Raw genomic sequence first — 19,178 nt, forward strand, 5'->3', positions numbered from 1 at the left:
AAAGCCTCAAATTTTTGAAGGAATATTTCCACAGATAAGATTTGTAATAGCAGTTTTACCACAGGGAACAGCACTCCTTAGTTCTTATTATTTAGTTGTGACATACCGTTTTGATTAAGTAGTATAGGTAAGCAAACAACAACAAAATGTCTCATTGTTCCATCAGCATGTGACAAGCAGTTGTTACAGTCTGTCATTACTAAAGATAACTCTGCCTCAGATAACTGCTGAGCTCTTCAGTGGTTGTGTGTTAACTGTACAGAAAGGCAAGAAAGCTGATCTAGCTGAAAAAACAAGTTACTAATTGCTAGATAGAAGAAGTCCTAAAGCACTAATAGTTTGACTGAGAAAAGCAAAACTGTGATCACATTTTTAACAGCCTAGACAACAAAATGACAACTGTTGAGATCAGATTACAGATGTACTCCAGCTAAAGACAATGGGGAAGGGAAAAAGCTTTAAGCAGCTGCCAAGATTTAGGCAGAGACAAAACCTTTGTTCTTTCTTCTTTTTGTTTTTTGCTCTCCAGCACCCATATCCTCCCAGCTGCATTAGTGGCTTCACTCAGCATAGCACAAGTTAGGCTTTTGAAGCAAATAAGACAGCATGAAGTGCTGGAAGGCTGTGAGCTTTGATGTGGTAGTGCTAGCAGTGCAAGTTTCTGTGACATAAGGTCACCCACTGTGTTGGTTCATGTTAGCTCTTGGCTACGTAGAGACTAAAGCCAAACATTTGCAGTTCTGCCAAAATGTCAGTGTAATCTTGAGTATGTAATTTTTGTGTGCCTGATCAGACACACAGCAATACTGATATCTGTGATGCTGTTTTATTCTATACATGACAAATAATGTAAAGCTTTGTCCAAGCCAACCGCACTGGTTACAACACATCACTGTCAGATGCCCTTAAATCTGGAAATATTGTAATTCTTCAGTGTGGTGCTATTGCTCTGTGAGGACCATGAAGTAAAATGACACTGAAGTCTCTACTGTAGAAGAGCTTTGAGACTGCAGTGTACTTAAGAATCTTACTGCTTTCTGTTGGTGAATTTATGATAAAGGTGCAGATATTGAATTGACCGTGTTTTGAGCTAGTTCAAGTATACCTTTCACACATCACAGCCATGCATTTGCCACAGGGGTGTGTATACTTCTGTCACACCTTGCTGGTTCACAGTAATGCCTGCAGTTTTTCTTACTGTGTTAAGTTACTCATGTTAACATAGCAAAGTGCACCTTTTTAGGTTTCTTTTGTCCTTAGAAAAGTGGTTGAACTTGTTCCAGAGGTTTGATTACAGAAGCACAGCTATTTAAACCAGAAGCGTTAGAGTACTTTTAGATTACTTCTAATCAACAAAAGTTGAAGGATTCATTTTAATAAAGTAGTTACACTAAATAGTGTTGGTCAGATGGCTTCTGCACAGTGATCTACATGTTGAGATATTTCTCTGAAGGTGTTACAGTCATTTATACATGGACTGAACTTAGAAAAGCTGTAAATTTAATGGAAAAACTGACAGCAGCATAAAGTGGGAAATAGAAGTAATTAACTCAGAGAGACAGATTTAAGAAAAAGCAGTTGAGATTCACATGGAGATCTGGTGTCTTGTTTGATGATTGCTGCATATTTGAGGAAAACTTGTTGGAAGCTGTGAGGTGTCCTAACTGACTTACATGTACAATACAACATGCTTGGAGAATTTGAGGAATAGCTCTAACATCAGAGGAACAACTGTAGGCTGTGGAGCCTCATAATGTGAGGAAAGAAATGCATTTTATTTGGAAAAAAACTTTGGATTCTATGTTTGTATTCATCTTCTTAGGTTGGATGGAAGACTTATTTGTTTTTTTATCTGTATAGAAAAAATTAACTCACTTTACGATCTTTCCTTAGTATCAAAACAGTGAGATTTACTGGAATGAAAATTCCTGTTCTGTTGTCAGCTGGTCTTAACGGAGATCCTGATTAATGTGATTACCAGCTGTATTGCAGTAACGTTAAAGAAGTGAATGATATTTCAAATGCACTTAATTCTTATGGCATCTTGCATCATATTGCATCTTGGTACTGGTGTTAAAGGCTCAGACCGAACAGAGAAGAAGTATAAAAATCTTACAGGGGAAGGTAGCTAAAAAGTGACCTTTAGACAAAGTCTTCTACTGTGGTAAGAGATTTCTCTCTTTATCAAATGTGGAATCCAAGTACTTGCGCCCAGTGCTAATCAAAGCTGAGGCTCTTGTGGTTAGGCTTCATTTCAGGCCACTCTAATGAGCTACGACTGCCTGCATTCTGTGCGCTGTTCTGTATTTGCTTTAACCTACTGAAAGAAAGAATAATCATTGATGGTAAAGCCGTACCTAATCAGCTTTGATTAAGACCAGCTCTGTAGGCTTTGCTTGGAATGGTGAACCCACCTTTGCTAAGTGCCACAAGCTTAGCAGTTCCCTCCAGATGGTTTTTTGAGTATCTTAGTTTCACTAAGTATTCCTTCCTCTGTCCTCAAAGTAAGCAGTTTGTTATTTAGCGGGGTATGATTAAACTTGCAGTAGAATGATTCCCATCATGGTTGACGTGGTTTATCATTTTAATGGTTCATGAAACAGAGATATACGCTTTTCATACTAGGTCATTTTTTTTCCCTGGCTCTGTTGTTTAGTTTTGTGTTGAGTTGTAGTGATGTTGTTACTAACTTGTTTAATTCTTGCATGGACTGGCTCTGGTAAACGTGCTGTTGTATTATGGAAATGTTTTTTGATCTCTGGCTTTCCAGTAGGGAGGATGCTTCTAGAAAATTAAAAGTTTGAGATTTAATTTATGTCAGGAACTTGGGGGAAAAGGAGCACTTTCCCCCCTTTCCATCTCTGGTACTTCGGTTCTTTTCTAATTCCTTCACTTTGCTTCTGTCCTTGTCATAGGAACCTGTATATGCTTCTACTTACTCTCCTGTTATACCTGCTGTCCATAAATTTCATCCTTTTCTACCTATTAATCAGGTGAGCAAAAGTCTGCACAGTTCAAATGCTCAGCAATGTCCATTAGACTCGTTCTGACATTTTTTTTAACTATAGGGAATTAGCAGTCCTCTTAGTTGGTTAGCCAACCTAACAAAGGCTGCTTTAAAGAAACAGCATTGTACCACTGTGCTGCATACCCTTCTTCAGTATTTCTGCTACTGACACATTCTGCTGTTGTTTCTCTTACGACTAGTTTTCTAAAAATTCATTATCTGGTAGACTACGTGAATAAGAAATGAAATGAAGGAGGTGCTATTGCATTAATTACAGTACAGAAAACTTGCCACTTGTTTAAAAAAAAAACAAACAAACAAAAACACAAAACATACAAAATGAACAGCATGCATCTGTACAGCATTTATTGCAGAATAAAATGCCATGTGCCCTGTCTTCTCTGTGAGAAATGTGCATATACAACTGTAAAAGGCTAAAATAGTCTAATTCATTAACTGTGCAGAGCAAGCTGCTTCTGTTTAGAGGTGACTTCTTCTAATGCTTTTTTTCTCCTATTCCATGTCTGAAGGATTTTTACCTTGGCACTACTGCCTCTATTCTCTGACTGTCCCATCTCCTTGCTTTTCTCTCTTTCTTAAGGTCTGTAGTACTAGCTTGAAAGAATCAAGCTCTCTGGTGAACGGCATCCTTGGAGATTGAAGGTGAAATGCTGTACAAACTTCCTAATTAATTAACGAAGTGAGAAGTAAGACAGAAAATTACATTCAGATCTAAGATGCACATTCCCAGAGCAACTTGTGGTAACAGAGTTAACTGTGTTTGCTTGGGAATAGACATCTGCTACTGCAACAGTAAACAGTAAAACTTCCTGTGAAGTCTTCCTCAAATCATGCATACACTTTTGCAAACTCATCAGAAATGATTGGAAGAATTTACTTAGGAAGAATTAATAGATAACAAGAAATGTGAAACAGCTTGCGTTATTCAGTTAGAACTACATAATGAAGTTATCTTGGAGCAGAAGTAGAATACCAGATCTCTATTTGAGCAAACAGGACTTGTTTCATGCAATTAGAGGTGAAAACAATAAAGACAGGAGTGGGCAAAGAAGCAAGCTGAACACAAGAAAACAAGGAGAACTGAGTGGAAAGTCTTGATACAGCACATGGGATGTGTCAGGAACACTCTGACTAGAATGAGTAATAGTAGTCAATGCATGGGATGATGGTTCACTGCTACTGCAGAGGATTATGATTATGGTAGAGATTACTGTAACTATGTAAAAATATTTTGACTACCAACATGTACTATTCCCATGTTCACTTTCAGGCCACTTTCTGAGAAACTCGGACTCTGAACTTTTTTATTAAAAAGTAGGTTTGGGGTTATCAACTGAAACTCACTGGGGTTGGCTCCTTTCTGTAAGTTCTGGGTTTAGTACAGTTTTATTACTGTTTGACTGAAGATACCTATTCATTCTGTTGTGAGAGTTCACTCACTCTATATATTGAGAAGGTAAATTTATCTTCTAACTTAATAACCCTGATATCCCTGCAGTCATCAGGGGAGAGAGGAGGTCTTTCAATGTCTGTTCATCCCAGCTGCCCTAAAAGAGGAACAGTTGCCCCCAAACTAGAGAAATTATTTGTATTACAAGGCAAATACTTTTTGGAACAGCTCTTTAAATAGCTCACGACACTGGTTTTAAGTGGATTCTCACTTTGAAAAATACATTTTTAGCATCCATTCTTGGTATTAGATTCCTACAGGATACAAATTAGAACATTGCCTGGATGTGATCCCTTCCTTAGCCCAAATTGATGTTGCAAGTGCAGTGGAGTGCCAGTGCATGCTCTCAAGAAATGTGTTGCCTTGCAAGAAGAGACCAATATCATCAGCCAGCCTAGGCAAGCAGTGGACAAGAAAAGCTTCCAAGACTATCAGCGTCCCAGGTGGACGTGTAGATGCTAGAAATGGATGAGCTATTTCTATAAAGATTCCAATATCATCATCTTCCTCCTCTCTTCAGCTTCTTGTTTATACAAGTAATGACAGATTATACCAGCTTTTAGCCTTTTTAAAAATGTACGTGATTAATTCTTTTCATGATTTCCCACCCTTCCCTTCTTTTTATCCTGAGGTGGTTCTCAGCAGAGCTGTGTTTTTTTTCCACCTGCATGAAATAATCTCAGTCAGGGTTGGGTGGGTCAGATCACTGCGTGGCTGTTCACTGTTTCGAAATATTTTTTGGTCAGTTAAATAGTGAGCTGCATTTTTATAGCTCCCGAAATGTAAGCCCAGAATGTCATCTGTGATTAAGTCAAATATGTTAAAGAAATCAGAAGTAACTGTTAACATATTTAATCATACTTGATCTCATCAAACTTACCATTTTGATTAAACCTGTTTTCCATAATGCCATGTGGAATGGCATTAATTATGCGGCTGTGTTTTGATTCTTTATTGATTGTCTTACAGCAGTCTTGCAATGATTGTCTGGAACAAAACACAGCTTATGTGACCTGTGCTTATGTGCTTCAGTTTTGCTTCTTCTAAATGTTGTCCCCATCTAAGGTTTTATCAGTCCTGTGCAATTGTTCATTTTCAGAGCTGGTTGGATTTTAGTTTTTTTTCAGGTTGTTTGGATTTTGTTTTTTTAAATTAGAAATATCAGTGCTTATTCTTGGAGCATCTCCTGTCCCAGTTATTTCTTGGTTTTGGATTCCAGTTCTTCTGACCTTTTTGTATTTTCACTTGATTTTATGATTCTGTCATTTGTGTGAAAGAAAAGACATCAGTGAAAACAGAGATGTGCAAATTTCAGTACAAATTAGAATGGGCTCTTTACCAAAAGGTCACAATTACGCATTTGAGATCTTTATTTTATATCTACATTTAATTATTTATTTCCCTGCTTGGAAATAAAACTTGCACTTGAAAGACTGACAAGTTTCATATTTCTCACAATGTTTTTCCCCAGGCAGGATGTGGTTTAGCCAACTCACTTCTCCAGGAATGCTGCCCTTTGGCAACTGTGAAAGCTGTTTAAACTACTACTAATTACCATGTGTGTGTGTTATGAAATTTCTATGGCCAATTCTGTTGACTCATACGAGTTCTCCAGCTAGGAAAATTGTTCATCCTTTTAAGCACCGCGTATGCTTTTGTTTTTCACCAGGATTGTTATGGCATGTGGCTTAGGGATTGCTGACTGTCTATCCAGCTTACCATTTGTTTTCAATTCATTAATAAAGGAAGATGGGGGTCTTTTTGCATTAGGGAGAGACCTGACATGAAATTACTCTGAATTCTGTATAATGCACAACCTGTCCAGTTTCTAGGAAATCCAAGGGTGTTTTGCCCAAAGGAATAACCTGAAATCTATTGTAAGAAAGTTTGTTTATGTTGTTGGAGCTACATACTCTTTTGTTTTTTGACACTGCTCTGGAGTTGGTCATGATCTTCCTTACAATTTGTATGTGTAGTGATTAATGCAGACGCATTCTGGGTTTGTGCCTTCTGAATGTCCATTGGCTCTGCACACTTTGAAACTTAAGTATTCTCTGGAGATGAAATGTAAAATTAAGCCTCCTATTCTCAGAGGTTGGGAAAAAAACCCAGCATATAAAAGAATCAGTGTGATTGCATCTTCTTGCCTCTCACTCGCTTCCCCTCGTGTTGTAATCAAAGATTTATCCATATGCACTAAGTTAAAAGTACTTGTTTTGCGTATGAAATTTCACTTGTGGTTTCATTCAGTATATATTAATTTCCTGCCTGGATCTCTGGTAGTGTGTTGCTGTCATTTTCTTCTACTAGCTGCTCATCCCAAAGGTGGCTGTGCTTCCAGCATTGGAATGGGAAGAAATTCAGGAAAACAAATAGAGATTGCTTTCACTGCTTCTACTGAAAGTATTTAGAGGTTTTTACAGAAGAGGAGGAAATACTTGAGTAGACTTCCATTTTGTTATTTCTGTGGAATGTTTTGGAGGTTCAGTATGTTTTACTCTGGTTATCTGGTTTATCTGGTTATAACCTGCAGTCATAGGCTGACTGTGTTTCCTTGATAAATTAGGAGCAAGCATTACTGCAGAATGCTGCAAATTTACCTGGGTCTAGATGAAGGATTGGAGAGTGTTGTACAGCCATTGCATTTGTCTTTACTCCTCTGACTGATAGATGTTGTTTATAGTACATGTAGAAAGGTGTAAGAAAATCTTATTTCACTGCATCTCCTGTAGTCAGCATAGTTCTTATATAGTTCTATACTGAGTAGTAACCCTGTACTAATTTCTTCAGTGTTGTTGATTTAAAGAAAATAAATAAGATAATCTGGGTTTTTATCCCTTCCTTGCATCTGGACCACAAGAAGAGAGTTTACTTCATATTCACAAGTTTTTGGATTCTTATTAATTTAAACTTCCATGTTGTTAGAATTGTGCTGTGCTAAAGCAGTAGCTTTTAATTTTCATGTCGTTTTCAGTTCTTCAGTTAACTTGTGAAGAAAAATGTCAAACAGCACACAGCTTGGAAGTAATTCTTGTACTGACAGGCTAAAAATGCACTAAAAATACTTTCATACTTGATTTTCATGCAGAATAATCCCAAAATGTTGCTACCTTTTTAAGATTATTGCATTGAAGTAATATTTCTTTAGTCCAACCTGGTTATAGCTGATTATGTAAATTCCTTCTAATTCAATGTGACTTCATCAGTCCTTTGTATTAGGAGATGCTTAGTGCTCCTGGTTGCTTTCAGTCACTCAAGCTGTTGGGTGCTGCTCTCTAAAGAAGGCAAGGAAAGCTAAAGGTGACCTCTACAAAATAAGTTTGGGGGATGGCAGAGGGAGGAACAATCACAGTCATTGGAAAAATACTTTGAGGAGCAAGCTGACATTGGGCCTACAATGAGAAGCCTCTGGAGTGATAAGTGCTAATCCTGCCTGGAAAATTGAGTTACTTTTAAGAGAATGATTCAGAAATGACAAACTGATGTTACATTTCTTAATTGTTATTCCCAGTGCCACCTGCAAATTTACACTTGAAAACTTCTGTTGAAAGTTCATTTTGTGATCTCAGCAGTGTAGCAAGTAACATTTGAAGAGAACAAGATCTAGAAAATTATATCCAGAGTAAATGGTTTGGTTTGCTTAGGAGGAAGCCTTTGCCTTGGCTGGTAGTTTCAATAAAAGGTCAAAATGCATAGGCTGAAACCTTATCTTCTCAGTGTAACGAAGCAGCAAAACAGTGAGGCTTGTCAGGGCCAGGGTCACTAAGCTGAATCTGTGACTTTTCCTTCAGTAGCTTGTTAATCCTCCTGCCTGTACAGAGGGCAGGGGAAATTAAAACCCAGTTCTTCGCTATAGCCTGATCAGTTTATTTATTTTTAAACATCTTTTTTCTCTCTACCCCCTGAAAAAACAGAGGATAGCAGATAATCAGGAGAGTCAAATGACTATAGAAGAAAGAAAACACCTCATCACAGCTCGAGAAGAAGCCTGGAAGTCCAGGGGTAAAGGCGCAGCAAATGACTCCACACAGTTCACCGTAGCTGGTCGAATGGTAAAAAAAGGTCAGTGATAAACAAGCCACTGCTTATCTGTATAGTCAAAATAAAGTTAGGCTAAAACTAAGCGGAAACGGTATCCATGTTTAGCAAGAGGAGGACTGTTTGTATTCAACTGAGCATCCTGTCATAAGGCCATTCTCTTGAGCTTCTTGTAGCTCTCGATATTGATCCATTTTGTTCTGCAGTGTCTCACTTCCATCCAGTTAAAAAGAGGATCTGTCAGACCGTTGATCATCAGTCACTTCAACATTTATGTGCTTTGTCTTTCTGTCTGATGCAATCCAAAGGACACACTCGGATTATCCTTTCTCATTTACTTCTTGTTTAAAAAACCAGGTGCCGTTTCTGTAGAAAAGTTGTGAAATCTTGGTGCTGCTGGCACTTTCCCCACTCCAAGGGTCACTGGGAATTCGTAGGGAACACGTGTTATTTTTATGGTTGCTGTTGTCGACAACAACTTAAGTGTTGTGTTTGGCTGAAGAAACCGGTGAACATATTTTTGCATAGAATCTGGGAGTAGAAATGACATGGGAGCAATGCTGACATTTTTGGGATCTCTCGAATTCAGCCAGATGCTGTTTCCAGATGCAGTCATTCTCCAGAAGTGGAAAGAAATATGTGAGGGTTATCTCTGGTAGAAATACAGTTGTTCATGCAGTGGACCTGGGAAGGTGATAGTTTTAGAAGGTGCCTAAAGTGATCTCATGTAGTCAGAGAACCCTAAAATCTGTTCTGTGACAAGAAGATGGCAAAATTCATGGTGCATGCAGTACTGCAAAAGGGAACAACTCTATTTGCTATCCAGACCATATTCTGTTGGCAAACAAATATTGTATTAGGGATTGCATTTATTAGCAGAGCATTTTAGCTGCTGCTTACATTGTTTCACTTTGACAATTGCCAACTGTCTGTGTTTCAAGACTAACCTATTTTGGAGGGTCACCAAGAAAATGTGTTCAATTGCACACAAACTGCTGGCTGAAAATGTATTTTACTTCAAAATAATAATAATAATAATAATAATATAATAATAATAATAATAATAATAATAATAATAATAAAGATCTTTGGAAAGGAAGAGAAGGCGATAACATTCACCCTTAATGGGAAGTGAAAAATACCCAGAAAGGATCTCTTTAGGTGCTGTGATCTGTCTTGTGGAGAAGAAAGGCATTCTTGCAATAGTGACATCAATAAAAGTAGCCCAAATGAGATTTCATGCAGATGTGTGCTATTTTTGTTGCCTAGAAGAAGAAATTATCATGATGGGTTTTTAATTTAAGGGATGATGAGAAAGCGCTGCAAAATTAGATCCTTGCTATGTACATGTGCACAGATGCTGTATTTTAATTGATTCTTACAGCTCGAAATTTGTAATTCCTTAATTGGAAGGTGATTCTTGACTAGCACATGAAGTAGATCTTGTGGTCTTGTGGATTAAGTCCTGGGAGAACTGCTTAAAAACTGTGTCCTCTCAAATATGTCTTGCTGAAGGCATTACAAACTGACTTGCTGAAAAACTGAATCTCTTAGGTAGAAGGGGAGAAAAGTGTTTGTGGAGAAGCTACTGGATTATATAATAAATCTGTCTTGGTGTTTAGCTGTTAAGACTTGCTAGGATTTGAATTGAAGGCAGTGGAAACATAGTGTGTATTGTCTCAGCACAGCACTAGTTTATCTGATCAAAACAACTAAGAACTTAAATTTATGTGGCTCTGTAATTAGTAGGCTACTGCTAGGTAAAGAACAGATGTTAGAGGAAGGCTTAAAGTATCATTTCCCCCCATTGCTGAAAATCTAGGCAGCAATGGTTAACAAGCGGAATTATCTGATACAGTGTGCTTTTCCAGCTAATCAAAAACACTAGATCAATAGTGTGCCATTTCTTTTACTGGGTCAGTGGATTCATATCAAAAGAACAAAAAATTCATCTCATTTTTATGTACCGAGTTTGAACTAAATTGTTTCATGATAATTTCTGAAGAGGAGGGAGGACAGTACAAATTCAGTGAGTAGTTTGCTTTACGTGCTGAGAATTTCCATTTCCACCTCTGCTTTAAGCGATGTGGGCTGGCATGGGATGGTGTTTTTGACGTTCTCTGTTCTTGTGCAGGCCTAGCTTCTCCAAGTGCACTAACACCAGTAGCATCCCCTTACGGTAACAGGCAAAAGTCTACCACTCCGGTTACAAAGCCCTTGGAAGGTAAGAAATAAACATGGCTGAAATAAGTTTAGGATTGTTTTCTTTAACTTCTTGTCACTAAACAAGTTTTGCTTTCTGTTTTGCTTAGAAATTGAAGCTAGACCTGATATGCAATTAGAATCAGATATGAAGCTCGATAGGCTGGAGTCCTTCTTGGGAAGGCTGAATAACAAAGGTCAGTAGATACCAAAGAAGGCAGTGTGTTCATTCTAACTTCACTGAATCACTTAAAGTACTTCTAGTCCTTATGCTGTTGTGTTACTGTTGCAGAAGGGAACCAGGTGAGACTCGAACTCATGGGTACTCTAGTGTTGATTTTATTAACAAGCTCAGTGCAACAGACGTACAGAGCTTGGGTCACTCCCAGTGAATGACATCCAAGCTTTACAAAGTTCCTATATTTATATGATCAGAAAAACATTACATCACTTACGTTATCCATTCTCGAGACTAATTAACATATCATCAGTTCTTCTTTTCCAAAACACTGTGTTTCGTCTTAGGTCCTTACCTTGTGCAAGACTTCATGCTTCATGTGTTATTCCTCTTTTGAACTTATCAAAAAATTCATTTCTTTCTTTCTTTCTTTCAAGCTTTCCGCAGCAGCCCATACAGCTTTCTTGTGCAGGTTGTTGGCCATTCAGGAAGCTGGCTAGAGTTCTCTGACTGTTTCCGTTTCATATATTAGTCTTCAGTGTTGTAAAGACAGAAATTCTTTTGTGAATGGTAGAGTTGCAAATACAAAAAATAAATGTATTCACATTTCAACAGCAGAGGCAGTAGCACAGTGTAATGATTGCTTCATACTCAGTAATCTCAAGGGGTGATTTTGTACTTGTGGCTCCAGTAGATCTTTGGAAGGGAAGGAGTTATTTGGTTGGAGGCAAGTCAGGATGTAGAAGACCATAAACGCATATATCATCCAAAATAACTCATTTTTAATAGTGCCTAATTTTGTATTTGGCCATATTTCCCAACCATTTTTTTTTTTTTTAACAGAGATTACTGTATATGAGCAGTAGCTACACTCCTTTTTTATCACTTATTTTCCAAGAGACACTTCTACTGTGTTTCCTTCAAATTCCACCAGTTAATGAGAATCAAGCCAAAACCACAGCAAGCCATATTTACCTCTTATCAAGTTAGAATCTAATGTGATTATTTATTGGGTGGGCTGTTTTTTTTTCTTTTCTTTTTTTTTTTTTTTTTCCTACAGTTGCTGGAATGCAAGAGACAGTGCTGACAGTTACAGGAAAGTCTGTGAAAGAGGTGATGAAGCTGGATGATGATGAGACATTTTCTAAATTTTATCGCCATGTGGAATTCCCTTCCTCCTCTGTGCCTTTGGACCTCAGTGAGGACTTTGATGCCATCTTCGATCCTTATGCACCAAAGTAAGAATTATTCTTTTCACTGCTTTGAATGCAGAAATAGGAAAGGTGGTCAAAAAGCTCGGCTTTAAGTTATCTTGTAGATATTGTTCTACTTGGCCTGTCTGTTTCTACTACATTTTTCTAAATCCAGCCTTCTGCCTGGATCAGTGAACTAATTCTGGTTTCCTCACAAATGTCACCCCAAATCAAGCAAATCTCTTGTCATTAAACTCTTCTGATTTATCAATAATCAACTGATAATTTTAAACACTGCTTGTTTTTTCAGGTTAACATCCTCTGTAGCAGAGCACAAACGTGCAGTGAGGCCTATGCGCAGGGTTCAGTCCTCCAGAAACCCCCTGAAAATGCTAGCAGCAAGAGAAGATATTCTTCATGAGTACACTGAACAGAGACTGAATGTTGCGTTCATGGAGTCAAAGAGAATGAAAGTAGAAAAAAGTAAGCTAACAAGGTGGTTTGTGGAAGCCGCTGTCTTGCTAATTTAATTTAAACCAAAATTAATCAAAAAGCAAAAACCACAACTGAAGGAATAGTATATATTCTCCAAGAGGCCACAGATTGTTTAAGGTATAAGACTGAATGTAGATTGACCGAGGAGGCCTGGAAAAAAGGGCTCACTTGACTTCCTCAGAGAAAGCTACCTGTAGCCTCTTCCTGTATGTATTTACTGTTAGCACTCATCTAGTGCAGAGGTAAAGCAGTTGTACTTGCAGATGAAGACAGGAGATCAAGCAAAGCAAATCTAGCAATATGCTAGAGGGGCTGGAAGGAGCTGGGAAGAATAGATAAATGTTCAGGAATACGAGCCTTAGGTTTGGGTCTTTGGTTTTTCTCAACCTGGAACTAGCTGGGTTAGTATGTATAAAGGATCTGTGCTCTGTAGCAGGCCTTTGTGTTTTGCTTATGATATTACTTACTGCTGATAACCAGATTTGACAGCAAGACAAATTGTAAAATTTGCTCAAAGATTAGTCAAGCCACTTCTAACATTCAACATACAAGTTTTCTTTATTATGTTTGAATAAAAGGAGGTTATCTCTTAAGTACTGCCTGTGCTGATGAAAGACTAATTGTATGACTAATATTTTATTGCATTTGGTGAGAAGCATTTCCATGAATTACAAATTCATAAACTGCTTTGTCTTTAGTAGAGAAATAAGCTAAAGCAGCCAAGCGTTTAAGGCTTGAAGATTACAGTAAAAAATGAATAGTACTTTGAAATGCAGATTGCTGTTTGTATCACACTGGCTGAGACAAATCTGAAGTGAATTTCAGTTCATTAGCATTGACTTCTTGGGTCTCTTTCATAATTAATCATGTACATGGCACTGAAGATGTACACAGTACTTCATAAAACACCAGATAATACTAACGCTGGTATTTCCACCAAAGTTTGTAATTCCAATGCAAACAATTTAGTCTGTGATGATATCTCAAAACTTAGGCACTAGTAAACCCATGAAGCTTTTAGGATAGCAGTTAATCTAAGTTCAGCCTGTTTTTGCTGTTACAAGTGAGAAGGGGAAAATTGCAAATATTTGGGAAAACATTTTTTTTAATGCAACAGCTGAAGCTATTTGAATATAACTTATCATTATTTGTGTGTGTTTTTATTCAAGTTTGTTTTGTTTTGTTTGTTTTTTAACATACAAGTGTCTGCAAACTCAAATTTCTCAGAAGTAGCACTTGCTGGTTTGGCAAGCAAGGAGAACTTCAGCAACGTTAGTCTGCGGAGTGTTAACCTAACAGAGCAAAATTCTAACAACAGTGCTGTGCCATACAAGAAGTTAATGCTGCTGCAAATTAAAGGTATGCTAGAACTGTATTCATTGTCTGTATATATTAAGCTGATTGCAGTAGGAGGGGGTTGCTACTATGGCTGAATGCTTAGTTTCTAGGACGTGCACAGTTCAAGATGTTATGCCTAAAAGCTAAGGATAGTGAGAACCGTGCAACAAATGAAAACACTTTTGGATAGGTTTGCATTTTCATCACTGATGTGTGTTTTCTAAGGAGAAAACAGAATGTTTCAGGAATTGTAGCCTTCTATGGAAATTTTTGAACTCTCTTCTAGTTCTTTTAGCATTTAGTATATCCTGGAAATGCTTTGATGGTGTTCTTGCCCAACGTCCTTCCACTTCTTCCATATGCAGAAGTTGAGCAGAGGAGGCAGGCAGCTGGCATGAGTGAGCAAGGGCCTGCAGCTTAAACTGAGGGAAAAGAAAGGAATGTAGTGCAAGCAGAAGCAAGGCTGTGCAGCCTGGGAGGAATATAGGGATGCTGTCTGCATGTATAGAGATAAGATCAGGAAAGCCAAGGCACATATGGAGCTGAACTACAAAGCAAAGTATGTGAGAAATAACATGAGGGGGTTGTACATAAACAGGAGGAGACAGACCAAGGAGAGTGTTTCCCCTCTGATAAATGAGCATGGAGAACTGGCTTCCTCAGCTGTGGAGAAAACTGAGGTGCTCAATAAGTGCTTTCCCTGTCTTCACTAGTGATCAGGCTCCCCATGTCTGCCAGGACCCTGAAGATCTAGGCATGGGTGAGAGGAGCAGATTCCATCCCACTGTAACAGTGGAACAAGTCTAAGACCTCTTCATGAAAATGAAGTTGGGAGGATTGGCTGACACACCTGAAGGCTGTGCTGCCATTCAGAGAGACCTGGACAGGCTGGAGAGCTGGGCAGTAAAAAACTGTATGAGGTTAACAAAAGCAAGTGTAGAGTCTTGCACCTGGGGAGAAATAATCGCATACACCAGTACAGGCTGGGGGATGACCTGCTAGAGAGGAGCTCTGCTGAGAGGGACCTGGGCGTCCTGGTGGACAACAGGTTGGCCATGAGCCAGCAGTGTGCCCTTGTAGCCAAAAAGGCCAATGGCATTCTGGGGTGCATTAAAAAGAGCATGGCCAGCAGGTCGAGGGAGGGGATCCTCCCCTTCTACTCTGCCCTGGTAAGGTCTCATTCTGGAATACTGTGTCCAGTTCTGGGCTCCCCAGTACAAAAAAGACAGAGATCTCTTGGAAAGAGTCCAGCAGAGGGCCACAAAGATGGTGAAGGGCCTGGAGCATCTCCCCTATGAAGAAAGGCTGAGTGAACTGGATCTGTTTAGCCTTGAGAAAAGAAGACTGAGAGGGGACCTGATCCAGGTCTATAAATATCTGAGGTGTGGGGGACAGAGTGGTGAGGCCAGACACTTTTCAGCAGTGTGTGGAGACAGGACAAGGAGAAACGGACAGAAACTGGAGCATAGGAAGTTCCGAAGAACGAATGTGTGCAAGAACTTTACAGTGAGGGTGACAGAGCGCTGGAACACAACCAGGGGGGTTGTGGAGTCTCCTTCTCTGGAGATATTCAAGACCCGCCTGGATGCCTACCTGTGCGACCTGGTGTAGGGAGCCTGCTTTGCAGGGGGGTTGGACTCGATGATCTCTGTAGGTCCCTTCCAACCCCTGTGATTCTGTGATCCTGTGAATGTATGTAAGGCCATGGGGCCAGATGATATGCATCCCAGGGTTTTGAGAGAGATGGCTGATGTGGTTGCTGGGCCATTCTCCAACATATTTGAAAAATCAGGGCCATTGGATGAAATCCTCGGTGACTGGAAAAAGAGAAACACTTCTCTGTTTCTTAAAAGTGGAAGTAAGGAAGAGCCGGGAAACTACAGGCCAGTGAGCCTCACTTCTGTGCCTGGAAGATCATGGATCCTCATAGTTACCATGTTAAAGAACACAGAAGATGAAAAGGTGATCCGAGATGGCCAGCATGGCTTCACCAAAAACAGATCTTGCCTAACCAGTCTGGTGGTTTTCTATGATGGAGTGAAAGCATCGGGGGACACAGGAAGGGCGATGGATGTCATCTACCTGGACTTCTGCAAAGCCTTTGACATGGTCCCTCACCGCATCCTTATCTCTACATTGCAGAGCAATGGATTTGAAGGATGGACTGTTTTTCCTGGAATGACTTTTCATGGTTTGCTAGTGACAGAACAAGGAGGAGTGGTTTTAAGCTAAGACAGGTTTAGGTTAGATATTAGGAGGAAGTTTTTCATACAGAGGGTGGTGATGCACTGGAACAGGTTGCCCAAGGAGGCTGTGGATGCCCCTTTGCTGGATGTGGTTCTGGGCAGCCTCACAACAGGGGGCTGAAACTCCATGATCATTGTGGTCCTTTTCAACCCAGTCCATTCTATGATTCTGTGCACAGTAATGTATCTGATTCTTCAAAATAATAGCTACTTCAGCAAAATCTCTTAAAACGTTTTACTGACTACAGGCTGTGCAACGCCATCTTGAGTGCATATAAGTGATCCTAGAATTTGGCTGTTTCTCTGCCATTTACTTAATTGATTTCTTTCCAGAAGGACATAAAGTTGTTAAAGCAAGAATGGGAAATAATAGAAATATCAGTTGATAGGAGACAACAAGTTTTGCTTCCGAGGGTAAATTCTACTTTCACCATTATATTCTTTCATTCTTATTTAGCAGACTTTTTCCACGTATTTTCCTAGCTGTGCTGTGATTGTTTATCTTTCATTCAAAATGATTAGATCTTGGCATTTGATGGTGGTATTCATGGGTATATAATTAGCTTTGGTTTATCTTTAGGAAGAAGACATGTTCAAACAAGATTAGTTGAACCAAGGGCCTCATCACTGAACAGTGGAGACTGTTTCCTATTGTTAACTCCACATCTCTGTTTCTTGTGGGTAGGAGAGTTTGCAAATGTCATAGAGAAAGCAAAGGTTAGTACTAGTTCATTTTTTTATTGTTTATTTTTAGAACTGTCACAGCATAAACCTTTGATGTAACTGAGCCTTGGTGCCACTTGTCTTGTAAAGTTGTATGCAGCTGAGAGTCAGCAACAGGTAGATATGCAAGTTTCCTGTAAATATGTTTTAGCACTGTGTACTGAATGAAAGCTGACATAGACATGTGTAGGTTGCAAAGCTGTGAGAGAAAAGAGGATGTCCTCAGGAAATGGATTTGCACGCAAACAAAAAATAGTCTGAATTGCAGGATGTCCTTTTTGTTCCTATCCTTGTTAAGATCAAGCCTCGTTTTAAGGTGAATGAAGGAATGAATGTATTTCTGTAACTTTTTCTCTAGTATCTGTTTATTTGGTGTATCTCTTATTTGGTGCAACCAAATATCTAGTTCTGCCTTCTCTCTTAATGCCACATGCATAAGTATGCCTAAGACTCATGCAACCCTGTCCAGATAATTGTTAATCTCTTAGGCTTCAGAACTTGCAACCTTGATTCAGACAAAGAGGGAACTTGGCTGTAGAGCTTCTTATATACAGACTATAGAAGAAGGAATAAACACCCATACCCATGCAGCCAAAGACTTCTGGAAACTCCTTGGTGGCCAAGGAAATTACCAGTGTAAGCATTCTCACATTTACATTATCTCATGTTTTGTCACAGTAAAATAATTGGTAGCTGGTTCTCTCTACAAAAAAAAAATAATTATTATTTTGGACAATCCTTTCCTTAAGCTGCTGGAAGACCTGAAGAGGATGAAATGTATGAAGCTGCCATAATAGAAACTAATTGCATTTACCGTCTTGTAGAGGATAAACTCATTCCTGAAGATGACTACTGGGGAAAGATGCCAAAATGTACCCTGTTACAACCAAAAGAGGTATTGTGCCACTTACTGCTCCTGTGGTAAGTGCAGGAACAGACAGCTGATATGACTGCAAATGCTCATGGAGATGTGTGCTGGAAATGGGCTCCTCTGTGTTTGGGAAGAGCTTCTGAATATATTGTTATCTAGAGCGTGCTTCAGGTCTTCAAAAATTTGATCATATCTTTAAAGTGAAATACTGTTCTAGGAAATGTTAATCTTTTTGTCAACAGTAGCTCCTTTCACTCTGGAGTCATAAAGTACAAAACAAGTAGCACTTAGGTAGCATTCATCTAAGTACAAATTAGAGCGGATGTCCAAAAATAAAGACAAGATGCATTTTATTGAATGTGATGACGTTGCTGCCTATTTTCTGAGCCAGTTACCCAGGCTGTGTGTTCTGTCAGCATTCCCCTGTTGCAGGAAAAGTAGAGGTGTAAACCTCAGGAGAAGTTGCTGTAGTCAGATGACATTTGGTCATAGAATACAGTCAGTTCTTGCATAGCCACAACTCTCTGGTGTGCTAGCAACTTAGCTACCACCTAAAGATGCACCTCATAGCATCCCCAATACTTGCAGTCATTCTCAGTTTCTAACTGCTGTGGTGCATACCACCACCCTGGCCTTACTTTCATTGTAGTACCAGCTATATCTATTACTGTAGCTACTCTGAAATTTGGAGGAGCTTGAGTTAAACACACCGTCTGCTTGTGGCACCAGGAAACTGGAGGATCAGGGCATTACCTCACCTGATGGCGTGTTACTGAAATGATTTTTTGGGTTTGTTTTTTTTTATTTGTTTTTCAGGTGCTCGTATTTGATTTTGGCAGTGAAGTGTATGTGTGGCATGGAAAGGAAGTTACTTTAGCACAAAGAAAAGTGGCATTCCAGCTGGCAAAACACTTGTGGAATGGCACCTTCGACTACTCAAATTGTGACATAAATCCCCTGGACCCAGGAGAATGCAATCCCCTCATACCCAGGTACCAGAATTCAAGTTTAGTCTTACTTCAGAAACATTGGTTTCTTTCCCATCTTTCAGTGTTAAATTTGATTCTTTTTCTTATATTGCCTTGTACAGAAAGGGACAAGGACGTCCAGATTGGGCTGTGTTTGGCAGGCTCACAGAACATAATGAGACCATACTGTTCAAAGAAAAATTCCTTGATTGGACAGAGCTGAAGAAACTCAATGAGAAGAATTCTAGTGAATCCCTTCACCAGAAGGTGCATTTAATAAGCATGCTAGGTATTTCAAACTAGATGACCTAGCTGGGATGGAAGTCAGGGCAACTTGTTCTTAAGGATGCAAAGCACTTTCTTTATCTTGCGGGCTTTGACCTGAGGGTCAGAACATCACCACCTGTACTGTGAAGCCACAGAAGTGTTTTTTATTTGTGCTAAGCAA

At 39.2% G+C, this 19,178-nt stretch overlaps 1 protein-coding gene across 11 annotated transcripts in view; it reads left to right on the forward strand.

The window, feature by feature from the left end:
- The window catches only part of SVIL (supervillin), a 133,724-nt gene that overhangs the window by 101,226 nt on the left and 13,320 nt on the right, over positions 1–19,178 (forward strand). For all 11 annotated transcript variants that reach the window (XM_072328781.1, XM_072328780.1, XM_072328783.1 and 8 more), the window contains 11 exons: positions 8,393–8,540; positions 10,651–10,740; positions 10,829–10,915; positions 11,957–12,134; positions 12,400–12,572; positions 13,788–13,943; positions 16,749–16,885; positions 17,380–17,527; positions 17,641–17,786; positions 18,579–18,754; positions 18,853–18,997. In XM_072328781.1, the coding sequence (XP_072184882.1) occupies positions 8,393–8,540; positions 10,651–10,740; positions 10,829–10,915; positions 11,957–12,134; positions 12,400–12,572; positions 13,788–13,943; positions 16,749–16,885; positions 17,380–17,527; positions 17,641–17,786; positions 18,579–18,754; positions 18,853–18,997 (1,584 nt within the window). The remainder of the gene's footprint in view (positions 1–8,392; positions 8,541–10,650; positions 10,741–10,828; positions 10,916–11,956; positions 12,135–12,399; positions 12,573–13,787; positions 13,944–16,748; positions 16,886–17,379; positions 17,528–17,640; positions 17,787–18,578; positions 18,755–18,852; positions 18,998–19,178) is intronic.

This window comes from Excalfactoria chinensis, chromosome 2, assembly GCF_039878825.1.
Source record: "Excalfactoria chinensis isolate bCotChi1 chromosome 2, bCotChi1.hap2, whole genome shotgun sequence".
NCBI lineage: Eukaryota > Metazoa > Chordata > Aves > Galliformes > Phasianidae > Excalfactoria > Excalfactoria chinensis.